A 24,503-nucleotide genomic window follows, 5' to 3' on the forward strand; every position below is an offset into this window, starting at 1 on the left:
TGCATGGCAGCAGCTGCACTGGACAAATCACATGTCTTTAAGATGCTTTTGTGTCATTTGTGTCCCCTCCCATCAATTTCTTTCTCTTCCTGCTCTTCTTCCCCAGACTTCATTGTCATTAGTGTGCACAGCTCTGCCTCAGAGCCCGGAAGCACTGCAGGACCAGGACATATCCCTGTTCTTCCCAGTCTCTGTTGTTCTCAACCTTCATAACAGTCCTAAAACCCTTCCCAGGCTTTCTGAATTCTTGCTTTCCTCCTTCCTCTTTGCCCCCTTCTTTGTCCCCTTGTTGCCTTTTCCCATAGAGCAGAGTTAGATTTACCCCGCACTGCTACACTGCAGCACTGCCTGGAGCCTTGGGCCTATATAAGCACCCTTATATAGGATCTGTGGCCTATGTGCACATGGCTTGATGTCCAAGCACCAGGCATGCTCTTCTTGTGCTTTTCCATCACACTTTTGAATCCAGACAGGTTCCCTGTCTTCTCTAGGGACTCTAGATCAGCTTTGAAATTGTCTCGCTGGCTTTGATGCCAGTCCAGCCTCTGTTCTCATCTGCTCTTTCAAATGGCTTTGCTCAAAGGACAGTGTCAACTTCCCACTTTTAGCAGCACAATTCTGCATTATCCCCTTGGTTTGACTGCATAGAGTTTTTGTTTTGTTTTTTTTTTTAAATTTGTTTCATATTAAATGTCTAAACGAGAAGTAACATCCCATGATATAATGCAGAAAACAGATCCATTTCTACACAGTTCTCAGGTTTTCTGAGTGTGCATTATGAGTGCAGGTTTTTATTGTTTTCCATCAAGTTAATTTAGCCTTTTGCTTATCCAGACTGCTATATGTGACAGATGATTATGTGGAACATTTATTTTAATGCCAGCAAGCAGTGAAGATTAGCAAATGTCTTGTGTTCAGTTTTGAGCATTACTTGAGTATTGTACTGTTGTTAATCACTGGAAAAGGGTTCCAGGAAAGTGCTCACACAAGGCAGGTTAGAATGAGCTGTAGAAGAAGAGGAGAAAAAGAAAGGCTATAGGAATGGGGCTAAATCATCACTGCATTGTGGTTTTCCCTCTTCTGGCCGCCAGTGAAAAAAGTATCTCCCAGCAGTGGCTGATAAACTGCAGGAGGAGGTTGTGTTAAAATGGTAGTAGGATATCAAATGGTCTCCAGGTTAGAAGGGGGAGAAAACTTTTAGTTGTTTCTTTCCAAATTTTTTCACCCTGTGTTTTTTATTTTTAAAAGGGCTAGGCTTTTTGTAAGGAAACTTCCATTTTTTCCTTTAACCAAACAACATTGAAAAAAACTCAATTTTGGCCTCAATTATATCGATACGAGGTCATGTTTTGTGGGTGACTGCAGTATTAGAAACACCCCCTCTTGTTATTTAAACTATTCTGTGTTTTTACTTAAATGGGGGAAAATCAGAAAAGATTAATTATTTGTTTCATATTCCAACTGGACTGATGTGGTTTAGAGATGTGTAATACATTGCGCAAAAAAAGCTCCAGTCTCTTTCCAGGTCTTAATACAGCTGCATGGCTATAGATGTTCATTTCTTACAAGGAATTAATTCCATACCATCATTGGATCCGGTATATTTTATGCTTTTACTACATTTTAAAAGATCAGACAAAATCCCCCTATATTCTGTTGAAAACATTTCACAGTCAGAGGTCATTTCTGGAACTATTTTTGTTTGGAAGTAATTAAAGCTTGCACAAAAGTAGAGAGGGAAAAAACCCCAGATTTTGCTGAAACTATCCAAAAAGCTTTGCTTTCTCAAGCCAAAGTAAGTCTGCTTGAGGGAATTAGAGGAAGGTATGGGAAGAGAGAGATGGTAATGCCAGTGGCATTCCACTAAATTCAGTAAGGATTTTATCTTAATTGTGGACAGGCCTTTTTATATGGCAGCACTAAAGTTACAAGCCAGATCTACTTCCCGTTGCCAGTGGAAGAACACGTGAAGCAAAGCCAGCTATAATCTTTCACAAGCAGTTTTCCTTCTATATGCATTTTTAATTTCTCTGAACTGTAAGCAGAGTGTTCAGGATCTGAATGCTAAGCCAAAGTAAGTTACGGCGCATGTGATTCCACAGACCGCCAACTAGCTAACACTTCTGGTTTGTCTGAGGTGCACACTGATGTAGAGAGGGCTGCATTTTCCTACTGTGCTGTGGAGCGTTTACCACTTGTACAGGTATTACAAGGGTACTGCTGGCTAAACCTTCAGAAAATCACAGGATAATTGAGGCTGACAGGCACCTCTGGAGATCATCTGGTCCACCCCCCTGCTCAGAGCAGGATCATATAGAGCAGTTTTCCTAGGACTGAGTCTGGTCAAGTTCTGAGTATCTGCAAGGATGGAGACTCCAGAACATCTCTGGGCAACATATTCTAGTGTTTAACCATTCAGTAAAGAAGCTTTTTCTTATGTTGAAGTGGGATTTCCTGTATATCAATTTGTGTTCATTGCCTCTTGTCCTTTTATAGAGCACCACTGAGAAAAGTTCTGCTACACCTATTTTACAACCTCCTATCATGTATCTATACATTGATTATACCACCCTGAGCCTTCTCTTCTCCAGGATGAACAGTCCCAGCTCTCTTAGCCTCTCTTTGTATGACAGATGTTCTAATTGTTCATCATCTTTGTGGCCCTTTGCTGGACTCTATCCAGTATGTCCACATGACTTTTGAACTGGGGAGCCCAGAGCTAGATGCTGGACCCAGTCACCAGGGCTGAGGAGAAGGGAAGGATCACCTATCTCCATCTGCTGGCAACGCTTCTCCTAACACAGCCCGGGAGGTCATTGGCCTTCTTTGCCACAAGGGCATGTTGCTGGCTCAAGGTCAACTTGATGACAACCAGCATGCCACATCCTTTTCTGCCAAGCTGCTTTTCAGCCAGTTGGTGCCCAGCCTACCCTGGTGCATGGAGCTGTTCCTGCCCAGGTACAGGACTTAGTTTGCTGAACTCTGTGAGACAAGATTCCCTCATCATAAATCCATACTGATCACTTCCAATCATCTGCTTGTCCCTAACACATTTGGAAATGGTTTGCAGGATAATTTGTTCCATCTCCTTCCCCAGGAATAGAGGTGTGGCTGACCAGTTTGTATTTTCCTGGATCCTTCTCGCCCTTCCTGAAGATGGGAGTGATACTTGCTTTATTCCAGTCCTCAGGGACCTTCCCCAATTGCCATGACCTTTTGAAGATAATCAATAGTGGCCTCGCAGTGACATTGACAAGCTCCCACAGTTCCTCTGGGTGTATCCTATCTGAACGTGTACATGTCTGGTCTGTTTGAATGTTCCTTAACCTGATCCTTCTCCACTCAGGGTGAACCTTCCTTGCCCTGGACTTTCCCTCTAGTCACAGGAACCTGAATTCTTGAAGGCTAGTTTTACCAGTAAAGAAGGTGGCAATGGCACTGAGTACCTTGGCCTTTTCCATACTCTTTGTCATCAGGTCTCCTGCCCGCTTCAGCACTGGGATGACATTTATCTAGTCTACACTTTACTGATGAGTTGTCAGTAGAAGCATTCCTTGTTTCCCTTCATTGTTTCTCACCAGTTCTACACTAGATGGGCTTTCCTTCTGCATGGTCACTTTTATTCCAGGATGAGTGTGGCTTGTTTGCTTTAGCTTACGGTTTCTGTTGAAGGGGCTAAAGAATGAAAGAGGGGGAAAAAAAAGAAAAGTCTGTTTGTTTTTTGTTTTTTGTTTTTTTTTTTATGCAGGAGGAAGCGTACTTAGTGGCATGAGATCCTGACTTTATGATTACAGGCAAGGCCTCAGGTGAAGCCAGAGTTTCTAGGTGCCAAGTATAAATTCGCTCCAGTCTCTCCTGCCTCTTTGAACAGCTGAGAAACTCTAGAAATGCTGGTTCATGAACAGGAAGTACAGAGGGATCTAAGATGCCTTATATCCCTGTAGATGAAATGACTGACTTCACTGAGAGATACTGGCTGATGTGACAACTTCAGAAGTTGGTCCTCTTAATCTTGTAAACACTGGCAAATTCCTTTTTCTCTAAGAGATCTTTTTTCTTTGCTGCTCCTGAAAAAAAGCATCATTCTGAGGCTTTAAAGTATAGTGGATGTTGGCACACCACCATTAACACTGAGAAAAGAAGGATGATGATGTAAACTTCTTCAGCTACCATTTCTTCTAATTACTAAAGGAGATAATGAATGTGTTTATTTAGCATTATTCAGACTGTATGGATTCAAACCTGCAGGGACTGGCTTTTTTTTTCCCGGTCTTTACTCCCCCACCCCCTGTAAGACCTCGCAGAAAGAAGAATTGTTATGAGCAGACTGATAAATGAATATCAGAATTAGCAATCCAGCTAAGAGCTCCAGATCTTAGTTGTCTTCCTCCCGGCAGCTAAGTCAACTGATACTCACTAAACTAAAATTAACTCTTGGATGGTTGACGTGTGGTCCAACAACATGCAGAAGAAGGATTTGGACATCATTGTGGAAGCATAATTGACCCTGTCTGAGCAGAAGATGGGTGTGTAACCTATCGTCTTATCCACCTGGACAAGGAAAAGGGAGAACATGCTACCACCTATGGTTACCCCAGCATCTGCCATAATCCACCAAATGGCTCCCTCTGACTTCTCTAGGTTTTGAAGAAGTCCTTGGGATGTGGAGGACTGGTCAGTTACTTGTCAGCCTTAGGTGCCAAGTGCATTGGATTCACAGGCATATCAGATGCCTTTTCTTTTGCCCATTACATCATAAAAAGAAAAAAAAAAAAAAAAACCACAAACACATATTTCCAGGGGAAACTGGAATTCTGGAATTGTGATGAGTCTTTGTCCTGAATGGTGTGTTAGGTGGCGGTGTTTGCACGTAGAGCTGTTACGCTGTTACTTCTTGAAACTTGCTGTTCCTTCTGGCATTTTTGGATGGGAAATGATGCAAGAGGAGTAAGATTGATTCCTTCTGGAAAAAAAAAGATTGGAGAAAGGACCTGTCACCCGTGTTTGTTAAAATAACTAACAGTGCTAAGCCCAGGATGTCTCTGTCCATCTTGTGTAGCTGTTTATACCTGTAAAACAAAATCAAACAAAAACCTGCAAGGAGGACATGAAAGTTACCCAGGTAAATGGGATATCAATTTACCCTTGAAATTCAGTGGGAATTCAGAACCCAGCATGCAAACTTTGAACTGGCCATAAGCACATTTGGGACTGGACATGTGGGTGTGCACAGGGAATGTAAATTTATCTATGCCTTATATAAAGGGTTTGAAATGTGTAATGAGGAAGTTCATGAAAAATCCACAAGAAGATGAATCTTGGCAGATCCTGGAAGAGGACAAAAATAGGGAGGAGGAGGCAGGAAGAGAACATAATGATAAAATAGGTTAAATGAGCCTTTTGGGGCCACCTCACTTTTCCCTGTGTACAAAGAGCTGGCTGATTGCCTGCTTGCTGCTTCTGTCTCTGGAATGCAGCGTCATTTTAGCCTGTTTGGGTGGGAGGAAAGGCTGAGTCCCTGAAGGTGTGCCTGTACCTCTGTAATCTGAGAATGCCAGATACAAGCCAGCAGCTTTGAGACTGTTTTCCTTAGAAGCCTCTTTGAGTCTGCAGACTGCTAATGACAGGGTTTATTAGAACAACAACCCCCGAAGGGGGTAGATAATGTGTACGGGCAGTACCCACATCCAAAGCCCCAGGGTTCACATGAAGGGCACTCCTCCTGACATCTCTGACACATGAAATGAGAAGAGCTTTGCATTTCTGCATTAGAGGCAGAAACCTCTGTTCTAACGTATTAGTGCAACTGTCAAAATCAGCCAGGTCAAACAACCGCATGCTGTTTCTGCTCAGTTTGGTGGCCATCAGCTTCTTAACAGTGCTGGGGTTTACCCATTGTTACCTTTATCAGGTAGCTACAGTAGGAAAACTTTCATCTTGCAATGTATGTTTTAAGCTAGTGGGATTTCAAGTCCTTCAATGCCTTTTTTCTGGAAAGGAAGCAGTGATTTGGAATGGGAGCAGGTCCAGCAGCAGAGATGGCCGTGGATACTGCAGCTCAGACATAGCACTGGTATTTCCTTCCCTTACTGGTAACCTAACAACAGCTGCTAGCACAGTCACCTACGTGAGGGTCTGCTTGCCTAATGAGCCTAGGGTTTCAACGGTGGAAAACTCTCAGTAAATGTCAGTGCAGATGGAGCCCCAATAGCTAAGGCAACCTGAACAGAAACTGTTTCTTTTAACTCAATTTTTGCAAAATAAGCGATATGGGGTTGTAAACTTTTTCTGTACATTAACTTTGCTATAAATTTGACCTTATAATCAGTGGAAGACCTTTTTCTAGCTTCAATTTGTGTAGTTATCAGGAGGTTTGACCTGGCCTAAAGGTAAAAATGGGAATCCCTGGGACCAAAAATACTCAGGTCATACATTTAAGAGACCCAGTTTTTGACAGCATCTGTTAGATAAGACTGTCTTTTTGTCTTTCATAAGAAAAATGCCTTCATTTTGGCTCATGCAAATTGTAACTTTATATGGTTCTTTTCTGTGGTATTCGGGAATTTTTCCCAGGTTGTGCAAGGACATCATCATCAACTGTTTTGAGAAGGATTTCATGTTTACATGATTCTGTTACAAACAAATGTGGACAATGAATCATAGTAATTCCATATAGGTGAGTTAGCAAAGCACATCACTTTTAAAGAAATGGAAAGTTATTTTTTGTTTCCTCCTGAGTGAATGCAGGTTTGAGGCACTTTCTTTAAGTCTGTCCATGTCTAGTGAAAATAGACTCTTCCATAGTCCTGCCCACCAGATCGTCCCCTTTGGTTTGAGAGTGGTGCAGTATGATCCAGTAAGATTTTATACTAAAAGGAGATTTGAAGGAAATAACGTGTTTTTTTGAAGACAAACATTTGTCCTGGCTTCAGTGGAGTAAAACCTTAAGTTCAGCATTTATAGAGTAATATTTCATTTATATTTCATCTTACAGGTAATCACAGGAGGGGTTACATTTGGAAGTCTGCAGTCTCAAAAAGATTTTAGGGCATGGGAGGGCTATTTGCAGGGGATTTGACCTACATGCATGCAGGAGTATTGTAATGCAACATCCTTATACTCCTGCACTTAATGTGAATTCAGGGAATCTTTAAGTTGACTTACAATACCCCTAGGGTTCTTGCCTGTGGGGACATTGTGGGTGGGGGTACCACATGAGTACTTTCTGTGTCTCCATTCTTAGTCATAGTGTCCTAAGAGCTGTGTCTTCCAGGAACTCATTTTAACTTTGTCAGGTACTTGATGTCAATAAGGATCACTTTGTCTACCTCATGGGCTGCTGAACACTAAAGTGATCTGGATGTGTAGGAGGAGTAGGATATTTGTTTTGCAGTTTGATTTCCATCTGATGAAATGATTTAAGACAGTACTCTGCATTCTGTAGGTCATTGGCTGGATCTGACACATGCTGAACTTTCAGCTCTTCACTGCAGATATCTGTGGGACTGACTTGGGCCATGCATGTCCCTGTTCTCCAGGCCATCAGGAATTCTCCTTTGCTTGTGTTTGCATCCTTCGAGGGATTACTGGCAGTTTTGAACCCTTCTCCATGGGTTTATTGGCTCACAGACTGCTATTGGAGGATACTTTGATTACTGAAAGGATAGGATAAGAACCCTGCCATGGGAGGCAGGCACATAGGGATGAGCTGTCCTTTGTGCCTCACAGTTAAGTGATAATTTTTGCTGAACTTTTTCTTTTTTTGTTTATGGGTGGCATAGTCAGTAGCCTTATGTCATGCCATTTTACAGGCCAGTAACTCTACTCCAGTGACTTACAAATGTCCTGTTCACCCTTCTGGAGCATGTTATATGAATTTATCTATATAATTCTTGGAAGCAGTCTAACAAGAAAGATAGCAGATGATCATTGACATGGGGATTTTCAGGAAGTTTCTAAATAATTGTAAGATCTGTACATCTAAAACATTCTTGAAAATATTTATTTCAGTGACCCATACAGTCTGTGACACCAAAAGCCCACCTGAGCACTCCCAGCCCCATCAGAGATAAACAACCTGCTTCATGATGTCCCCAGTGGCTAGAATTGTTTGTGCCATTTTGTAGTTATGCTCTTATGATCATATGCTATACGTGTTCTCACCACTTCTTGGAGGTCAGCAGTGCAGATCATGTTTCCTAACAGTTTTGTTTCTTTACATGTATGTCTAGTGATTCATTGTCTTGGCATATTTGTAGATGGTGAGGTCCTGGCATGTTTCTGGGGCAGATGGGAAGTGGTGTCTTTCTACTAAGGAAAGCACAGCAAACATAAAGAATTAGGTGGGCTTGGGGGTTTCCTTTTACATGACTTTCAGAAAAGGTCAACAAAATTCATGTTTCAGCTTGGAATCATTGATTTTGTTGAAATTCAGGAACGAACATAGTTTTCTCCAGTCTTACAATCTTGCTTTATATGAAAAACAAAAATTCAGGAACAGAAACAGAACTTCCGTTGTGCAGTATTTCCTTGTTCATTTCAGTAGATGCAGAAAATTTTCAGCCTTGCAAAGGTGCAAATTTGGATTCAGGAGCCTCTGCTGAAACCCAGAGCCCTAGCACAGTTACCTTGATGAAGACACCCCTGTGCACTGGCAGCAAAAGCTGCAAGCAGGAGATGTGGATTTCATGGCAACAGTAGTAGCCTGTGTTCTGCAAGATTGGGTGTTGCTATAGAGGAAGGTCAGGAGTGCTCAATGCATGTCCGAATGTGTGGACTGCTCTGCAAGTGCACGTTAGTCAAACAGCATAGTTGGTTGAGTGTATTGCCTGTTGCAGTCCCTGCATGCCATCTCCTTTCAGTGCAGATTAAAGGCTGGGGTCTTATTTACTCCCCAGTAGAGTGCATGGCTGAGCTGGTGCACACAACAGCTTCTTAGTTTCTCTTTGAGCTTGAACACAGAAGAATAGAGATTCATGGCTCCCGCCCCCTGTCAGAGTAAATTGACCTCTCAGAGGCATCTCTTCACCTAGTGGTGTGAGGATAATGCAGGGCTGTGTACAGAAAGAAAAGAGCAGGCCTTCTGATGGGACAGGGCCCAGGGCTTTTCTTTTGGGGGCATTCAAGTGTGTTAGCCTAAAATAGAAAACAGGTGAAAGAGGCCTACTCCTGTCACGTGACTTTGGGCTGTCTCCCTTACAGCATAGCTGCTTGATCTTAAACATTGGAGGGTGACTCATTCTTATGTTTCTTACTGTTGCTTTTGGTCATCAGGTCTCTCACACACCACCAAGTTCTTTCTGTGACAGTTCCCAGAAAAGAGGCAAAAGTGCTGAATCCTGAGAGGCTCCTGGTGGGGACCTCACCCATCCGTCTTCTTTTCATTTTGAACCTAGCTCAGGTTGAGCCTGCAGATTCTCTCGGCCCCAGACCACCTCTGTCTCATGGTGCATGCATGGCCTACCTTTTGGATAGCAAATGCTGACATCTTCTAATCCTTTTATGTACCTAGCCTGAGTGGCACCTGATTGATCACGTGTTGTGAACAATCTAATATCACATGCCTGTTTGTATTTGTATGCATCTGTTTTACACATAGCTATTTATTTGGTCTGTTCTCTTTTGCACAACATTAGCACACCATTTTTCTTTCACATGCAGACATAACTCACTGCATTCGCAACAATGAGCAAAGGCTCCCTGTGAAGGCCTGTACATCTGACTGTGAAAGAAAAGATATTCTTATCACTCCATCAAATTAAAAAGAAGATGAAGGCGCTTCAGGAAATCATTCAAGGAGGTTGACTAAATGCAATGGGATTCATCCATGTGCTACTGTAATTTCCTATATACCAGTCTAAATCACTGCTCTGAGCAAGGGTAACTGAAGATCCATGGCGGGGGTGGTAGTGCATTTGGTGGTGTGATGTGAGCAGCTATTCAGTAGCTCACTCTTGAAATGCGTGAAACTGTAAGCTCTTAAACTGACATCAGGAAAATTATTTTAACACTATAGACGGCCCTACAGGTTGCTTATCTTTATATCTTGTCTCTTTCCTCCTGAAGGACTTGGATTAGGACAATATGAGTTCAGAGCCTCGACACTGCTTTTCACAGCTGAGGATGAGATTCAGCTCATCTAGCATTGCCTGCATGAGACGGATACCTAGTCTGAACTTGCTACACACACTGACCCTATCTTAGAGAGGTGCTTCTATAAAAGTCTAAGTTATGATACCTTACTCACACTTACAAGGAGTGGATCACCCTTTGGAAGTGCCCCTTTCTCTACTAGAGTGAATCCCCTCTTCCTCTCCCTTTGCACACACACCTCTCCTCTGCATTAAAGGTGAGAGGTAGCAGCTAGGTCTGGCACCTTCTATACCTAATGTTGGCCTTCCAGTGGCTAATTTTACTCAATTACAATGTTTCATTACAGTCATTCCTGTTCCCTGCTGCATCAGGTCTTTTTGCTGACATGAGGAAATTCTCAGTTAACTGCACCTGCTGCTGAACTATTGGCAAGCAATAGATACCAACAGTATTAGGTTAGGTCTACATAAAGGTGAAGCTTTACTCTTTCTGAAGGCAAAAGTTAGGCTGAAAAGTTGGGGGAAAATTCTGTTATTAGGTGAGAAAATATGGTACCCAATGGGTGTGCATTGCAGTGTTTGGTTGAGAAGTTTCATTTGAGCTTGACCTGTTTGTGTTTTTAGGCTCTTGGAGAAACTTCGTCTTGAAAAATGTCTCTGCTCAAATGATACTATCCAACTGTCACACCTTAAGCTGGTAGTTTATGAGCCCTTTGCTGTTGTGATATGAGGAACTGCAATTTTGTGCTCCAGTTCATTGAATCCATTTTGGAGTGAAAAATTATAAATCCCCTGGGTTTAGTCCCTGGTTAATCTCATTACTGTTGGACTTCCCTTTCTATGTCCTTGCTTTTCCTGGCTACTAGAATAATTCTGGTGGGTTTTATTTCTGTGTATTTATGAAGAATATTAGGAGAAAACAATTTTTCTGAAGTTATTTATCAGTTTTAGCAGTGCTACACTGGCAGGCAAGGGTGCACTCTAATAAGTCATTTGCTCAAGCCTAATTTTAATTAATGTAGACTGTTAAATGAACAAATCTTTCCAAGAAAGCTAGATCTGTGAGGGACTGTGCAAGGCCTCTGTTGTCCATCTGCTTCTCAGCAGCCTTGTCTGATGAGGTGTTAAAGTGATGGTGGAAATCAGTCAGCATGCAGAACATACAGTCCTTCAGGAATAACTTCTGCACCCTTTGAGTAGTCATTTATTCACTATGATGCCAAATTATGGGCTGACCAGCCACCCCATCTGTCTGAAAATGGAGTGGAGACATAAATCAAAGAATTAGAGCAGAGCTAGCCAAGTCCTTCCAAAACTTTTGTCAGCACAACTGAAGTGGAGTTTCTGTCCCTGGTGGTTTATACTGAAGGAATGAAAGGGGTTTTCTAAGTCATTGGCTTTCAGAGCTACTTTCCATTATCTGCAGTTGAATGATTCTTAATAATTTAAAAATTGTTAATGTTGTTGACCAACATCGCAGATAGTGTCTTTATCATGCCAGACAATGTTAAAATGATGTACACATTGTGGCCGGATTCTGACCTGGTTTGCACTACCACCAGTTGTAGACTCGGTGCTGCTCCTGAACAGGTGTCTCCCAACTTCATCTCTTATTGTCCCAAGAAATCCACAATGGCCTGGTAATGCAACAACCTGTGGGACCACAGTAATTTCAATCACATCTGCATTTTAGAAAGGCTGAACATGGTAATTGAAGTGACCTTGGGAAAGTTCAGCAATCATTTGTTAGAGATCCTGTGTTTCTGGTGCATGCTGGTGGGGAGTGATAAAGCACTGCCTGCCCTGAGTGTGGCACACCTCCTGTGATGAGAAAGGACTTTGTTGTTCTTCTCTCTCTTTCTCTGTGCTCATTGAGTTCTGATGTCATTTTCTCTTAACTGCAGGTCACTTCATGGGCAACAACACAGTGATTGATGTTTTGAGGAGAGAAGGGTACGAGGTAGAACACACTCCAGCTGGACAAGCCATCAACAAGTAATGCATGCTTTTATCTAGCTGAGCAGCCATTGGGAGGGTGGGTTTGTAAACAGTCATGAAGAGGTAGTGGCAGCTGGAACTACACCTAGCAGTGAGCTTTGCTCGCTGTCTCCTCCCCAGCAGATTGTTTTTCTCTTCCATAAGCCAGTATGGAAATAGGATTTTATTTGGTTTGAGTTTGTTTTTCTGGTGGGTTTTTTTGGGGGGTGGGGATTGTTTTGGGTTTTTTTAATAAAATAAAAATATTTCCCCCCCTGTCAGTTTTTAACTCTTAAACTAACAGCCACAGAATATGCGTGCTTGGTTCATCAGATCTGGATGCTGTCTCATACCATATAGGCTTCCAGGCTCCTCCTTCCTCCCTTTTAAGTGTTTGACTGCCCTGCTTTTTACACTCCCCTTCTCTTACACTGCTATTTTTGATTCTTTCTGATTACTCTCTCTCAGCCTGGAATCTGACTGACCAGAGTCCACCCAGCCTCTTTACAAACTGTCCCCATGACTGATTGCTCTCCTGTCCACTGCTCTCTTCTGCATTTTTAAGCCAAAGTACTTGCTTTTCTGGTTCATCTTGCAGCTGTCTTTCAGGATATACCCTTGCTGCCTCTTTTTATCTCTCACTGGTTGTCTTTATCCATCTCCATGGTTTTAGTAGCTACAAAATGTCAAATAATCTCCTCCTCCACACTCTGCCCAGACTTTCATGTGCTCTTGACTCACCCCTTTCTGGACTTCTTGCCACTAGCTTAGGCTCTGCCATCCTTGCCTCCCCCTTCTCCAGACTCTTGCCAAACACGTGCTCTTGTGTCTTTCAGATATCCCCACTCTTCTTTATAGTCACTGCTAAAAGACCACAGTGGACAAAAACATTTGATCTCAATTATGGTGCTGTTTCCCTTTTATCCTCTGTGCTAGGTATGCTGTCCCTCACTGCTTACATCTCTGTTCCTCCTCCTCAACATTTCTGATATGGGGCTCTTGGGCAGGACTATCACCTTTTGTGCAGGGGGCACAGCGCAGAGTCTTGGTCTGCGCCAGGGTCTCCACAGATGTGGTGCAAAATAATAACAGATGTTTTTCTCATACTCTGGTTGTTTCACCTTTCTCTTTGCACCACTTTTGCTGCCTTTTTCAGACCATGACATTCAAACTCTGGCAGGTCATGTTTTTGCTATGATTCTTGACATGGACATACATCATTAACTGCACTGAAACAAACTGAGCCAACACTTATCCCCATGAGTACATTCCCTAATCCTTTTGCCACCAATGGGCAGGTAATATGACATGGAGAAGCCCCATGTGCTTATGCACAAGACTTAATAATCCTGTAACACTTAAGTCATGCTAGACAGTCCAGTGTATCAGTGTTTACAGGGATAATCAAAAACCTGCCTGCACTGATATTTTTGTTAGTTTTTTTTCTGTCAGGACATTCTTTGCTTAGGTATTCCTAAAAACAGCCATAGCAGCTTCCTAAAGCTTAAAGAAAGAGAGCTTAATACATACTTGAGAATATTGCACTGTAAAGGTGTAGGTGTAAGGAAATCAAGGGCGGACAGCTGTGGAAAGGAGGGCTGGATTTTCACTCATCGGGAAGGTAGGTATCAATGATACTCAGGGTAGCTGAATATCCAGTTCTTTGACCACATCCTGGGAGTTCATTGTCCAGCCAGTAACTCTTGTGCCTTTGAAAGCCCTCAGTTTGGCATTAGTTACATCTCAAACCTTTCATTAGGATTACAGGACAGAACATCTTTCCTGGAGTCTTGGTTTTAAAGCTGAGTGAAGAAGCTAAAAATGATGGCACTTTAGTATTTTCTTTGAGAAAAGGTGCTAACATCTCTGGATGACTTCGAAACAGATTTTAAAATATGAAACAAGTTTCAAGAAAAATGTGAGTTCTGAAGGAGAAGAGCATTTGAGGCAAAGACCTGTGGCATGAGTATGTCTGAGTCCTGGAGGTTGGATGGAGGGTTTCACCTGATTGCTATATTGGGCTTGTTCGAGGAGCAAATATCAGGGCAGTCTGTGTAAATAAACCCAGTCCAGTCCATGTAAATGTAGAGCCATATCCAGCTAGTGTCCTAGATAGCAATGCTGCACACAGTCCAGTCAGTATCCGTGGACTATTTCACAGGACCAAATTGAGGGAGGAAAAGACTGGCAAGTGGCTGAACTGAGAAAGAGCATTCAAATGGCTGTTCTACTGTTGGATACAGTAGGGGATATTAGCTGAGCTGTCCTAAAACAAGAGGATGAGGAAGTCTGCTATTGTCTCCTTTCCCTGCAACATGATGTTGTGCAGTAGCAGCAAAGTCTGCTGCTTCTTGTGCTCTGGCTAAACAGAAAGTGCCTTCTGAGGTATCTTGTAGATATTTGTCTGTAGGAACACAGAAAGATGGGGGATCATTATGCATGTTTTCTTGTAACAGGCAAACTGCTGTGTGCAGTCACACAAGTTCACCTGCAGACAGGGCTGCCTGAGGTGTCCTGCCCATCTGCAGGAGGAAGGGGTTGAATGCCCACAGTGGAGTGTGGAGGCAGGAGGGCTCCTTCTTCACAGTGTCACCAGCACAAGGAAGGCAAAAAAAAAAAAAAAAAAAGAGGTGCTCCAACCATGCAGCAGTGCAAAGTACAGTTTATAAATAGTGCCACAAGTTCAATCAAGCTCCTGCTGTCTTATTTTGGGCTTCAGCTGTTGTTCCTGATTTTAGAATGCATATATATATTGTATAATATTCATCACATAATCACAGCCATAATTAAGGTGCTTCCTGACTCCTCCCCTTAGCTGCTGTGCTGGGAGAGGGAGCTGGCTTTGGGGAAGAAGGACATGCTTTTGTATCTCTGTGCTTTTTCCTGTGGTTGCTTAGTGAGTCCCCTGGAAGTGTTGTAAAGGAGGTTATGTATATGAGTGTCTATTGTTAACAGTGTTCTGAGGCTGCAGGTGTCGGAATAAATGGCTGGCCAATGCAGTGGAGGTCATCCTGGCTGTGCCTGTAGCAATGCTAAGCTCCAGCATGGTATGGCCGTGAGTTTGGTAGGGGAGGCTGCAGGCAGCAAGGCACTCTAATCTACAAGGGAGGGCTGGTGCCTACTCTGTGACTTTCACAATTAAGGAACAGACACAGTGAAGAGAAATTGGGGAAAAGGGAACCTTAAGCAGAGAACCTTCCAAGAGATCAAATCAGGTCACTGGACACAACTAGGGTAGGGTCCCTCTGTAAGGTGGAGTCAAAGAGTGGGTGATATTGAAGATATTGTGGAGGGGAGCCAAAGGGTCATGACACTTCAGAGGTGATAAAATGAGAGTGTGACAATGACAAGGATTTTGAAAGAGATTGATAGCCCAAGACCATTCTGTGCCAGCTTCTGTCACATAAAATTCACCACATGATCTGTCTGTGATTTTTCTTGCAGGAAATAATAAGATCAAATTCTTTTAATTTTCCATCTACTCTCTTCCTCATGTTCCAGTCAACAACCTCATTTCTCCTTCTCCCTCTTTATTGTCCATCAGAGAGATGTGCCTACGGTGATGGGCTAGCTTGAAAACTGCAGCCACGTTGAAACATCTCCTTCTGGACCTCCTCCTTTTGATGCCATTGCAAGGCAGAAAGGAAACACACTATAGTTCTGGGAAGGTTTCGCTGATTGAAGCCAGGTTTCTGCACAGTGGTCTGTGGTTTTGTTACTTTTCTGAATTTCAGCCCAAGCCAGTCTCCAGTTTTGTCTTGTTCAGAAGACTGCGGCATCTCTTCTCTTTATGAAGTAGTCATAAAGATCAATCAGATCAGTGCTCAGTGTATCCACAGAGTGGATTGAGTTTGTGAGTTTGTCTAAGATGCTCATGAATAAGTAAAGAGGGTGAATTTTGTTGTTCCAAACAATGAGAAGTGTGGGCCAGAAAAGCCATGAGTGTACAGGAAACTGCAGACTGCCTGCCTTGGAGTATAGATGAGGTGTTGCTTGCTCTAAATATAATGAAACAGAGCTTGAGTAATCAGAGTGGAGCTGACTGTTGGCTTCTTTAATATATCACCTTCTCACAAAGCTGGGTAAGCATAGCTTTTTCTAGGGCCTCAACTGAGTGGTCCTTCGGGCTTCCACGATTTGCCTTGCGAGAGAGTTTGTGCATGCACCTAGTCTCACTGCAGTATCTCACTTGGTAGAGCTGCTTTGAAATTCCACATAATGCTGCCAGCCTAATACAGGATCTGTGCAGCCAGAAAGCTGAAGGCCTGACTTCTTACTCCCTCAGTACTTGCTATAAACATGTGCGAAGTTCACTGCTGTGTTGTGGGAGAGCTGTGATTGCTCAGCCTCCTCCCCTCTATGTGGACCCTCATGCTTCTCTGATACAACCCTTTAAAACCACCACACTTGGTGTGCTTATCTGAGTGGCAGGACAGTGTCATCTCTTGTTGCAGATCAGCATAGAGACAGTAAATGCTTACACTAGAAGTCAATGCCACAACAGTGAGTTGAGCTCTGATCTCTTATGTGTCAGACATGTCCCCTGACCTGATGTTTTATAAAGGTTATACATTCACTGCTCTGTAACATCTGGCTTCATGAAAGAAAAAACGAAATGATGGTGAACTTGGTACTGCGACAGCTAGTCTGCTTCCAGTTGCTGCAACTAGATGGTCCAAAGGTTTACTTAATACCATATTGAGCCATTCCCTTCAAAGATGATAATTAGAAAGATGCATTTCTGAAGCCATGACCACAGTCTGTGGACTACCTTATTTCTTACCTCTCCACCAGTGAGAGTTTTTGATCTAGGACTGACTGGCTTCTTCAGCTAGTGTGTCTTAGTTGTCCTGTCCCTGCCCCTTCTCCTTGTCCCCCAAATTACTTGGCTCTGGGCAGGCATTTCTGAAAGGAATAATCTGGTCTGTGTTCTGCAGTGTGTCAGACTAGGGGAGTATGGTTTGGCCTCCTCTGACTTTGAGGGTGATTCCTTTTTTGTCTCTTTCTAGATAGGCAAAATTATCCCCAGTTATTCCATTCCCCAGAGTTATTCCACCCTGAGCCAGACTGCATTCTCTCCTCCGTTCCAGGTTATCTCTTTTCCAAAGCTTTGTTCATTAAGGAGAACTATTTTGATCAGAATATTGACTTAAGGAAGAGGGGACAGGAATACAAGGCAGAGAAATAAGCATCCAGGCAATATGTCAGGGAGAAACACCTGTTTTATATACGCCTTGATAGTATCTGCACCAGGATTCTGCCTCAAAGCCCTTTCAAATATTATCTGTATTCCCTCCTTCCAGCAGAAAACCCCGCAAAACCTTGTTAATGTTTTCGTCGTCATCACCGGCACATAGCCCCTATGTCACGTCCCAGGAGCCCCCACTGCCATCACATCCCCGCAATGAGGAGGAAGAAGATCTCCTGCCTCACCTGCTGCTCCCCGACAGCATTGATGTGCTGGAGAAGGTAAACAGGAAGTACAAAAAGAAAAAGAAGAAGCAGCAGAAGAAGCAAAGGCTGCGACAGTTTAACGACCTCTGGGTTCGCCTTGAAGAAAGGTAGCTAATGGCTGGGAGGGTTTGTCATGCAAACTGGACTTTAACTCAGGCTGATTTATCCAGTATGCCAAACTTCTGCAGGGGCTAGATACATGCTGAGGGCAGGATGTGACCACCATGATTCTTGCTGAAACATTTACTCAAGGCTGCTTGTGCTTTTAGTGACAAAATTGCTTCTTCCGCATGGTTAGATTTGTGGAAAATTGGGCATAATACAAGTGGAAGCCTTGTCTAGACCATTTTGCATTTGGGCTTGAGAGATTCTGAGCATATGGTAGTCCTCTTTATCACAGAAGGCTGGGTCCAGTGGTAGATAGTCCAGGTCAGAGCCTTGGACCTTTACCCAAGAGCTGCTCCATATGTGGAAACTGCCATATCTTGCAGATGTGGTCCTTGCATTTGGACAATATTTATGAACTATTTCCAGTTTCTGTATTCTTCCAGTCTTAAAAAGCACGTGAGACCCATGGCATTAGTGGAGATCTGGAAAGGTTGATGACAACCTAATGAGTGGTGGAGTAAATATTAAAAAATGGAGTGTGTTGTGGGGCAAAGGTTCATGCATATCCCCTAGTTTTTATCCAGAAGAGCTTACTCACCTATAAGAGCTACAGCAGCCTGCAAAAAACAACAACTTCTCTTTCACTAGCTATACTTACCCCTATGGCTGAATGTGTACCTTAATGTTTCCCTCCTGTCAGATAACACACAGACCTGAGTCTGCTCTCTTTTGTACTTTGTGTCTTTGTTTGTATCTCTGCCGTACTCAGGTTGAAAGCATTTTATTTTTGTGATACTATAAATAACCAGACAGGTCAGGATGATGGAGAAAAGCCTGAAGATCTTGAAATGAAGCCTCTACATCTTTTTTTTTTACCGCTGAAGAATATTTCTTTCTGCTCCCCAAGGTACTGAGTGTATCAGGGTTCTCCTATGCTTCTTGATCATGTCCCTGGGTCCCAGCTGTACCACTGCTTTGAGTAATACATTGTTCCAGCTGGCTGCAAGCAGGCACTGCAGCTGTTGCTCTGTTCCAAGGATTCAGCCACTGTCAGACTTTTGCTCTTTTCTAGAGTAGTTTTCTGCCCTCCTTCTGCTCCTCCTTCCAACCTAAGTGTGAGTAGTTTGGAGAGAAAGGGAGACAAATACACATGGAGGTTTGCATACCCACTGACAGACCTATACACAGTCAAGATTCACCAGTACAACAAATCCTTATATTGATCATATTTGATTTTGTTTTTTAGTGTTATCATTTACTTTCTATTACTGTAGTTGATACCAGCTGTTTGTGAATGTGTTTTTGGAGCTTCTGTTGACAGTCTGTCTAGTTGAAATGCTGAGGGGTGATTTGGAGTCTTTATGATCTCAAGCCTGCCTGCACACTGGCACGTTCAGTTTTTCACACGCAGTTGTTCCCATGAAGCTCAGGGAAGTCAGTGGGCATCCTGATGTGAGATACACATGCACTTGCAGCATCAGTGCTTTCAGAAGAAAAGGGAAGATGGGAGGCTATGCTACTGTGACTAAATTGGAGGTATATTAGGGCAACATACTAGGCTGCCTAGTGAGGCAATAGTGAGGTAAAAGCAAAGCTAATGATGACAGATTAGGAAACTACTGCATAAATATGGGAGCAGCAAATGCCTCCTTTCCTTTTCTTCTTTTGTAGTGTTTCCTTTCTTATGCTACTAATTAAGTCATCCTTTCTGCTAGAAACTTACCTAGGTGCTAGGTGACATCTTTTTACGGGTGAGTCCTTAGTAACCGAGAGCTTGAATGTCTGGAGACGGAGCTGTTACATGACAGTGCTGGGAAAGACAAGTGATGCGTATTGCTGCCTGGGAGATTGCTGCGCCCTTACTGCAGAGGGAAAGGCGGGAGTGCTAGAAAGGCAGCTGTCATTCACTCACAGCCCCGTGCTCTGGGTTTAGTCTTTGTAAAGCAGGAGGAACCACCACCCTCTCTGCCCCGACACCCGCGTATGCAAGTGGTCCGTGCCGCTGTGGGCTGCCTGGGCAGGCGTGGGCTGAGCTGACAGCCCCACCTCGTGGCACAGCCGCGATGTGTCCCCACGGAAATACAGCCTTTGGGCTCAAGCTCACAGGTGTGCAGGGCACGTCTCACTGGGAGTCTCAACCCTTGCTATAAGTACTCCTCAGAGTGCCCAGGCACAGGTAAAGCTGTCGGGTTTATTATGTGTGGGCCATTCACAGCTTTCCTCCTGTGAGCCTGGAAATGTGAAAGGTGTGGCTCAACTGATTTAATGCAGTCTTGTACTGGGCTTGGCAGAATTGGCTTTGGTTTGTGCTCCTGTATGCATCAGCTGTCAGCTGTATTTCTTTGATGTCCTGACAGCTGGCTTCTCTCCAGTTACTGTTAAAATGTTCTGTGGGGTCCTTTGGGTATGGGGAAGGGTAAGTGTTTTTAAAAAGAATATTAATTGCCCACAATTTTCCAAAGCATTTTTTGCTTAATGCAGATGGCCAAAATAAGGCAAGAATGGTCCACGCAGCTGGGGACTGGGTGCAGGAGAAATTACTCTGCTTTTGTATTGGGCGCGTAGATTTGCTTTTAATTGTGTCCAAATTTGTCTTCTGGTTCCACACAGCACCATGAGGTCCTGGAGTGTATGTCAGCCTTACAGCTGTGGAGTCAGGCATGGCTTTCATGCAAAGAGAACAACACCTGTGTAGTATCTGATGCTTCTGACTCTTGACCTGCTATGCTGTGGGAGCTCCCCAAATTCAGGACAGTTGGTGTTAGCAGCCTGGAGCATACAAATTTCTCTCCTCCATCACCTGTTGCCATAATGGGAGTTCAGCATTATGTAGGCTCTGGCTCCGTTCTTGTTCATCACCACCTCAGAGTCCTCACTACCACTGGGAGATACTCTGGGATACAGTGATCTTTTACCAGTGACTCTAGGTTGCATTTCTGGAAGTGGCTCTTCCTCTCCTTAAAGCATGTCATGTAAATCCTTTGTAATTCCTGACCTGTGGAAGGGAACATGCAGTATAGGAACAAGTTTGGTCCACACTAAGATGCACATACAGAAACATGGCTGAGGAAGATGGATTCAGCTGAAAGCAGGTGCCTCACTCTTGCTTGTGCTCAGCACATGTCATTGCAGTGACACTTCTCTGCAATAAAGCTTGTTTTGTTCTTAGGTATTTTCTGCTTAGCTGAAAGGCTGGCTGGAGGGTGCTAGGAATATGGTTGTCTTACACAGCTGACTGACTCTGTGGGAGCAATGGGCAGGCTGGCTGGGTAGACCTGAGTACAAGGCAAGTGTTTCAGTGCTGTCTCCACCCTCCTCAATCTCTTCCCTGTTCCCCCATAAGACTGCTTTGTAGTTCAGCTGAGCAATGCCCTAATCCATGTGGGCTGGCATGGGAGGTGCCCACACGTGTGAGGAAGGGACAACGGAGTGCTCTGCCATTAGGATACACAGTCCTTTAGAGAGCATGGAACCAGTATGAGAGACCATTCTCAGGAGCCCATTAAGACTGACAGTGGGGAACGGAGGCTGACTACCTACTGCTCAGTGGGCACTGGGCAGTTCTGGGCTGGGTCTGGACAAAAAACAGTGCTACTGGCCCTCCTCCCCGGATCCGCATCATTAACGGCTACATCACAGTTGAACCCCAGCCCCGGGGCCATGGACGCTCTAGTCATGCTCGCGCAGATACCAGCAGTGCTCACCACTTCTATTCTCTTTTCCTCTCGCTACTGACTTTGACTTTGCATATGATAAGGCTGCATTGAAACACAGGGGGAGCCAAGCTGCAGGGCTCTCGCCTTAAAAAGCAAAAAAGAAACTTATGTGAAAAAATAGAAGACTGAGTGGGACACCTGTTCTTTGGTGTGTTCCTAAACTGCCTCCTTTTCCTGAATCTGGATCATTAACACTATTAACTGGTTTGACCTGCCCAATACAGGAGAAGATACTTTAATGAAAGTGTTACTTATCCTTCTCTTGCAGAAGAATGATTTCATGTTATCCCATAATGCTTTGGGGAGATTATGATGTTGCTATAACATAGCTGTTGTTTAGCTATATGAGCCCAACTAAACTACATTTTTTTTCACCTCCAGTGCCTTTTAAGAAGATTTACACACCACTAACTTGTTTATTAGAACAGGATGTTTTGGTAAGATGAGCACAGCTGGGAAAGAGAGGTTGGTATTTTATGTCTCTACTGGTAATGCTTTTAATTCTCGCTTGTTAGGGCTCCAGATTACATATAAAGGTTCATGACAACACCTTCTACAATAGAATAAAACAGTAAAGACTTGTGAACGGAATGTTTCTGCTGTCTGTTTGGTCCTGTTGTAAGATGAGTAGACCTGAACCTCCAATGGCCAGACAAGTCTCCTATGCACAAACTAATGTATATTTAAGGAAAAAAAAATTTCCTGGGGCGCTTCACCATCATACTGTTGGATGCTTCCAGAATAAGAAGTTCTCAAGAGGTGGTTTGAAAAGCCCAGATGCTGATTTTCCCTCTCTTTCTAAACCACAAATATATTGTTATTTTACAGCTGGATTCACTTTTGGGCAGAAAGGGCTTTCTTTTCCTTTTCTGCAGTTAGACTTCATTCTAGGAAATCCTTGGAAGTTTTCTACCAATTTCAATGGAAATTCTCAGACTTTCCAAATTGGTTTAAGTCCTTCGCTCTCTACTTAAAATGGACATGCTGTTGACTGTTGGGTGTAGGAAGCTTGGAAATGGTGATGTATAGTTTTCTGTGTTTGAACAGGACATCCTCTTGTGATTACAGTGACTCATTTTGTAAGCAACATATCCCTCCCTCCTCTTAGAAGGGTTTCATTACTTGGTGCAGTCTCATAAGATTCATCCTTCGGGGGGTTGGAGCCAATGTGCTGAGCCTGGTACCTTGGAAGCGCAGCAGTCATCTACACGAGTGAGACAACAAACCTTCACGTTTCCCTTCCTATGTACATGTGTGTTGCTACTTTTTTCATTGCCTATAAAAGGTACCTCTTTCTCTCATCCTTCTACTGCCCATTGGAGGGAGAGGAGCAAACGGTTCCAGCTTTCCTAGCGAGATTTTAATTTCTTGGTCTCAAATTTCACTCCCACTTCAGAATGGCTGAACCTGAACAAAGCCTCAGTTTACTGAAGAAAACTGAGAAAGGAAATGCTAAATATTGCAGTTTGCAGCAGTATTTGTGCTCTGTGGGGGATGGAATGCACCAGGGTAGGAGATGGCACCATGTCATTGTATATTCCTTCTTACAGGGAATACAAGACCTCAGAGACCTCAGAGTTGCAAATGGATTCTGACTTCGTTGTCTTTACACAGCAGCCAGGCTGGTGGTGTGCTCTTCTCTGTCTCTCTGGTTGATCTTTCACTGGTATAAACTGCCATAGACCTGGTGGGTCTGGAGCTATTTTCCTTGGCCTGAATATGACCTGAGGGGAACAGATCAGATAGGGGATACTCTTGTTACAAAGATGCACTACAGGCTGACAAACTGAGCACATACTTGTGTGTTTACTAGTGCATCAAAAATCTTATGTCAGACTGTGTTCTGCCACTTGCTAGCCTATGCATTGGTATTGCTTCTCCACCCCGAGTCCTCTGTCCTTCAGAAGTGCATGATGAGGTGTGGCACAGATCCAAAGGGCTCTGGAAGCAGTGGGAGAAGGGGTGAGGCAGACCTTCCATTTCTTTTCTCCATTACAAGACAAAGGCTGCTGTGTAAAATATCCCCAAGGCTGAGTTTTCCCTTTGTTCCCTCCTCCATGGTTGTTCCTGAGCTTCACCTCTGTGAGTGGAGCTGATTCAAGAGAAACAGCCACCAACGTTTTTCTCAGGTTGGTATGAGGGAAGAGTAATCATAAAACACTCAGGAATAACAGACACCTGAAGTAGCACTATGGATAACTCGGTTCTGGTGGTGTAACTCATTTTGTTGCCTGTTTCCAAGTGCCTGACTGTGTCAGGGAAATAGAGATGTCCTTAAACTGTGATGTATTGTGTGTTTACAGAGACTGTAACATGGGAGTCTTTCTGCAGAGTAATCAAATTCTTTCAAGGTGTTTTTGAGAGTTTCATGGGCTTGGTTTGATACCTATGAACTAAACTACTGGTTCCTACCCCTCACTTTTTCTTCCAGACCAGTCATTGCTGGTCATGGGACACTAAAGAGTTGAAACTGTGACTGGTATGGAGAACAGAGCCTTACTCCATCTGCATATGCTACTCAGCTGTTTATATTAACCACTGGAGAGCGCTAGGTTTGAGTCCAGTTGTTTTTTCCTGAGTTCCAGAACAAGAAATGTTTGCCAGAATTGGAAGAGCCCATCCTAATGGCCAAGGTCTGCTCAGGTACCGCCTTCCTCTGGGCCACAGGGCATCAGCAAAGCAAGCATTCCCATCATGTGCCTGTAAGACTTCACTGTCCCTCCCAAGCAGCTGAGGCAGCTTTTGTTGCCTTGCAATTGAGATTCCATCAGGCTTGGATTGAGTAGCAGACTTGATTCAGAAATCACTGTGAAGGTTCAGGTACTACTTTCTTCAGTGTAGGGGTTGAAATCTCCTGTTGTCTCCTGAGCTAGATGCCCCCACATCCTCTAAGTGCTATAACAAAGCATTCTTTGTTATACCTGAACATCCTGGTCTCCCTTTTCTATTCTCTTTCCTTTGTACTTACTAATTAGCCTGTGCACTTTGCTGTTCCCCTCCTTGTTGAAATTGTTTTCATAAATCATCTCCCCAGTGTTCCCTGAGAACAGATCTGTTTTAAGATGATTGGGACTCTTGCCATGGGTTTCTTGTGGTCAAGATTTCTCCTTCTCTGTTGGGAGGCTGATATTTGCAAATTTATTAGCAGAAGTTAAAA

General features: G+C 43.5%; 1 protein-coding gene across 1 annotated transcript in view; it reads left to right on the forward strand.

Moving 5' to 3' along the window:
• LOC104618119 (metalloprotease TIKI1-like) overlaps positions 1-21,397 on the forward strand; it is a gene marked incomplete at its 5' end in the record, with an annotated part of 69,442 nt that extends 48,045 nt beyond the window's left edge. The window contains 3 exons of the mRNA XM_010283638.1: positions 11,996-12,086; positions 17,372-17,629; positions 21,220-21,397. Of these exons, the coding sequence (XP_010281940.1) occupies positions 11,996-12,086; positions 17,372-17,629; positions 21,220-21,397 (527 nt within the window). The remainder of the gene's footprint in view (positions 1-11,995; positions 12,087-17,371; positions 17,630-21,219) is intronic.
• Positions 21,398-24,503: the final 3,106 nt, after the last annotated feature.

The sequence above is a fragment of the Phaethon lepturus genome, unplaced genomic scaffold (genome assembly GCF_000687285.1).
Source record: "Phaethon lepturus isolate BGI_N335 unplaced genomic scaffold, ASM68728v1 scaffold7663, whole genome shotgun sequence".
Classification (NCBI taxonomy): domain Eukaryota; kingdom Metazoa; phylum Chordata; class Aves; order Phaethontiformes; family Phaethontidae; genus Phaethon; species Phaethon lepturus.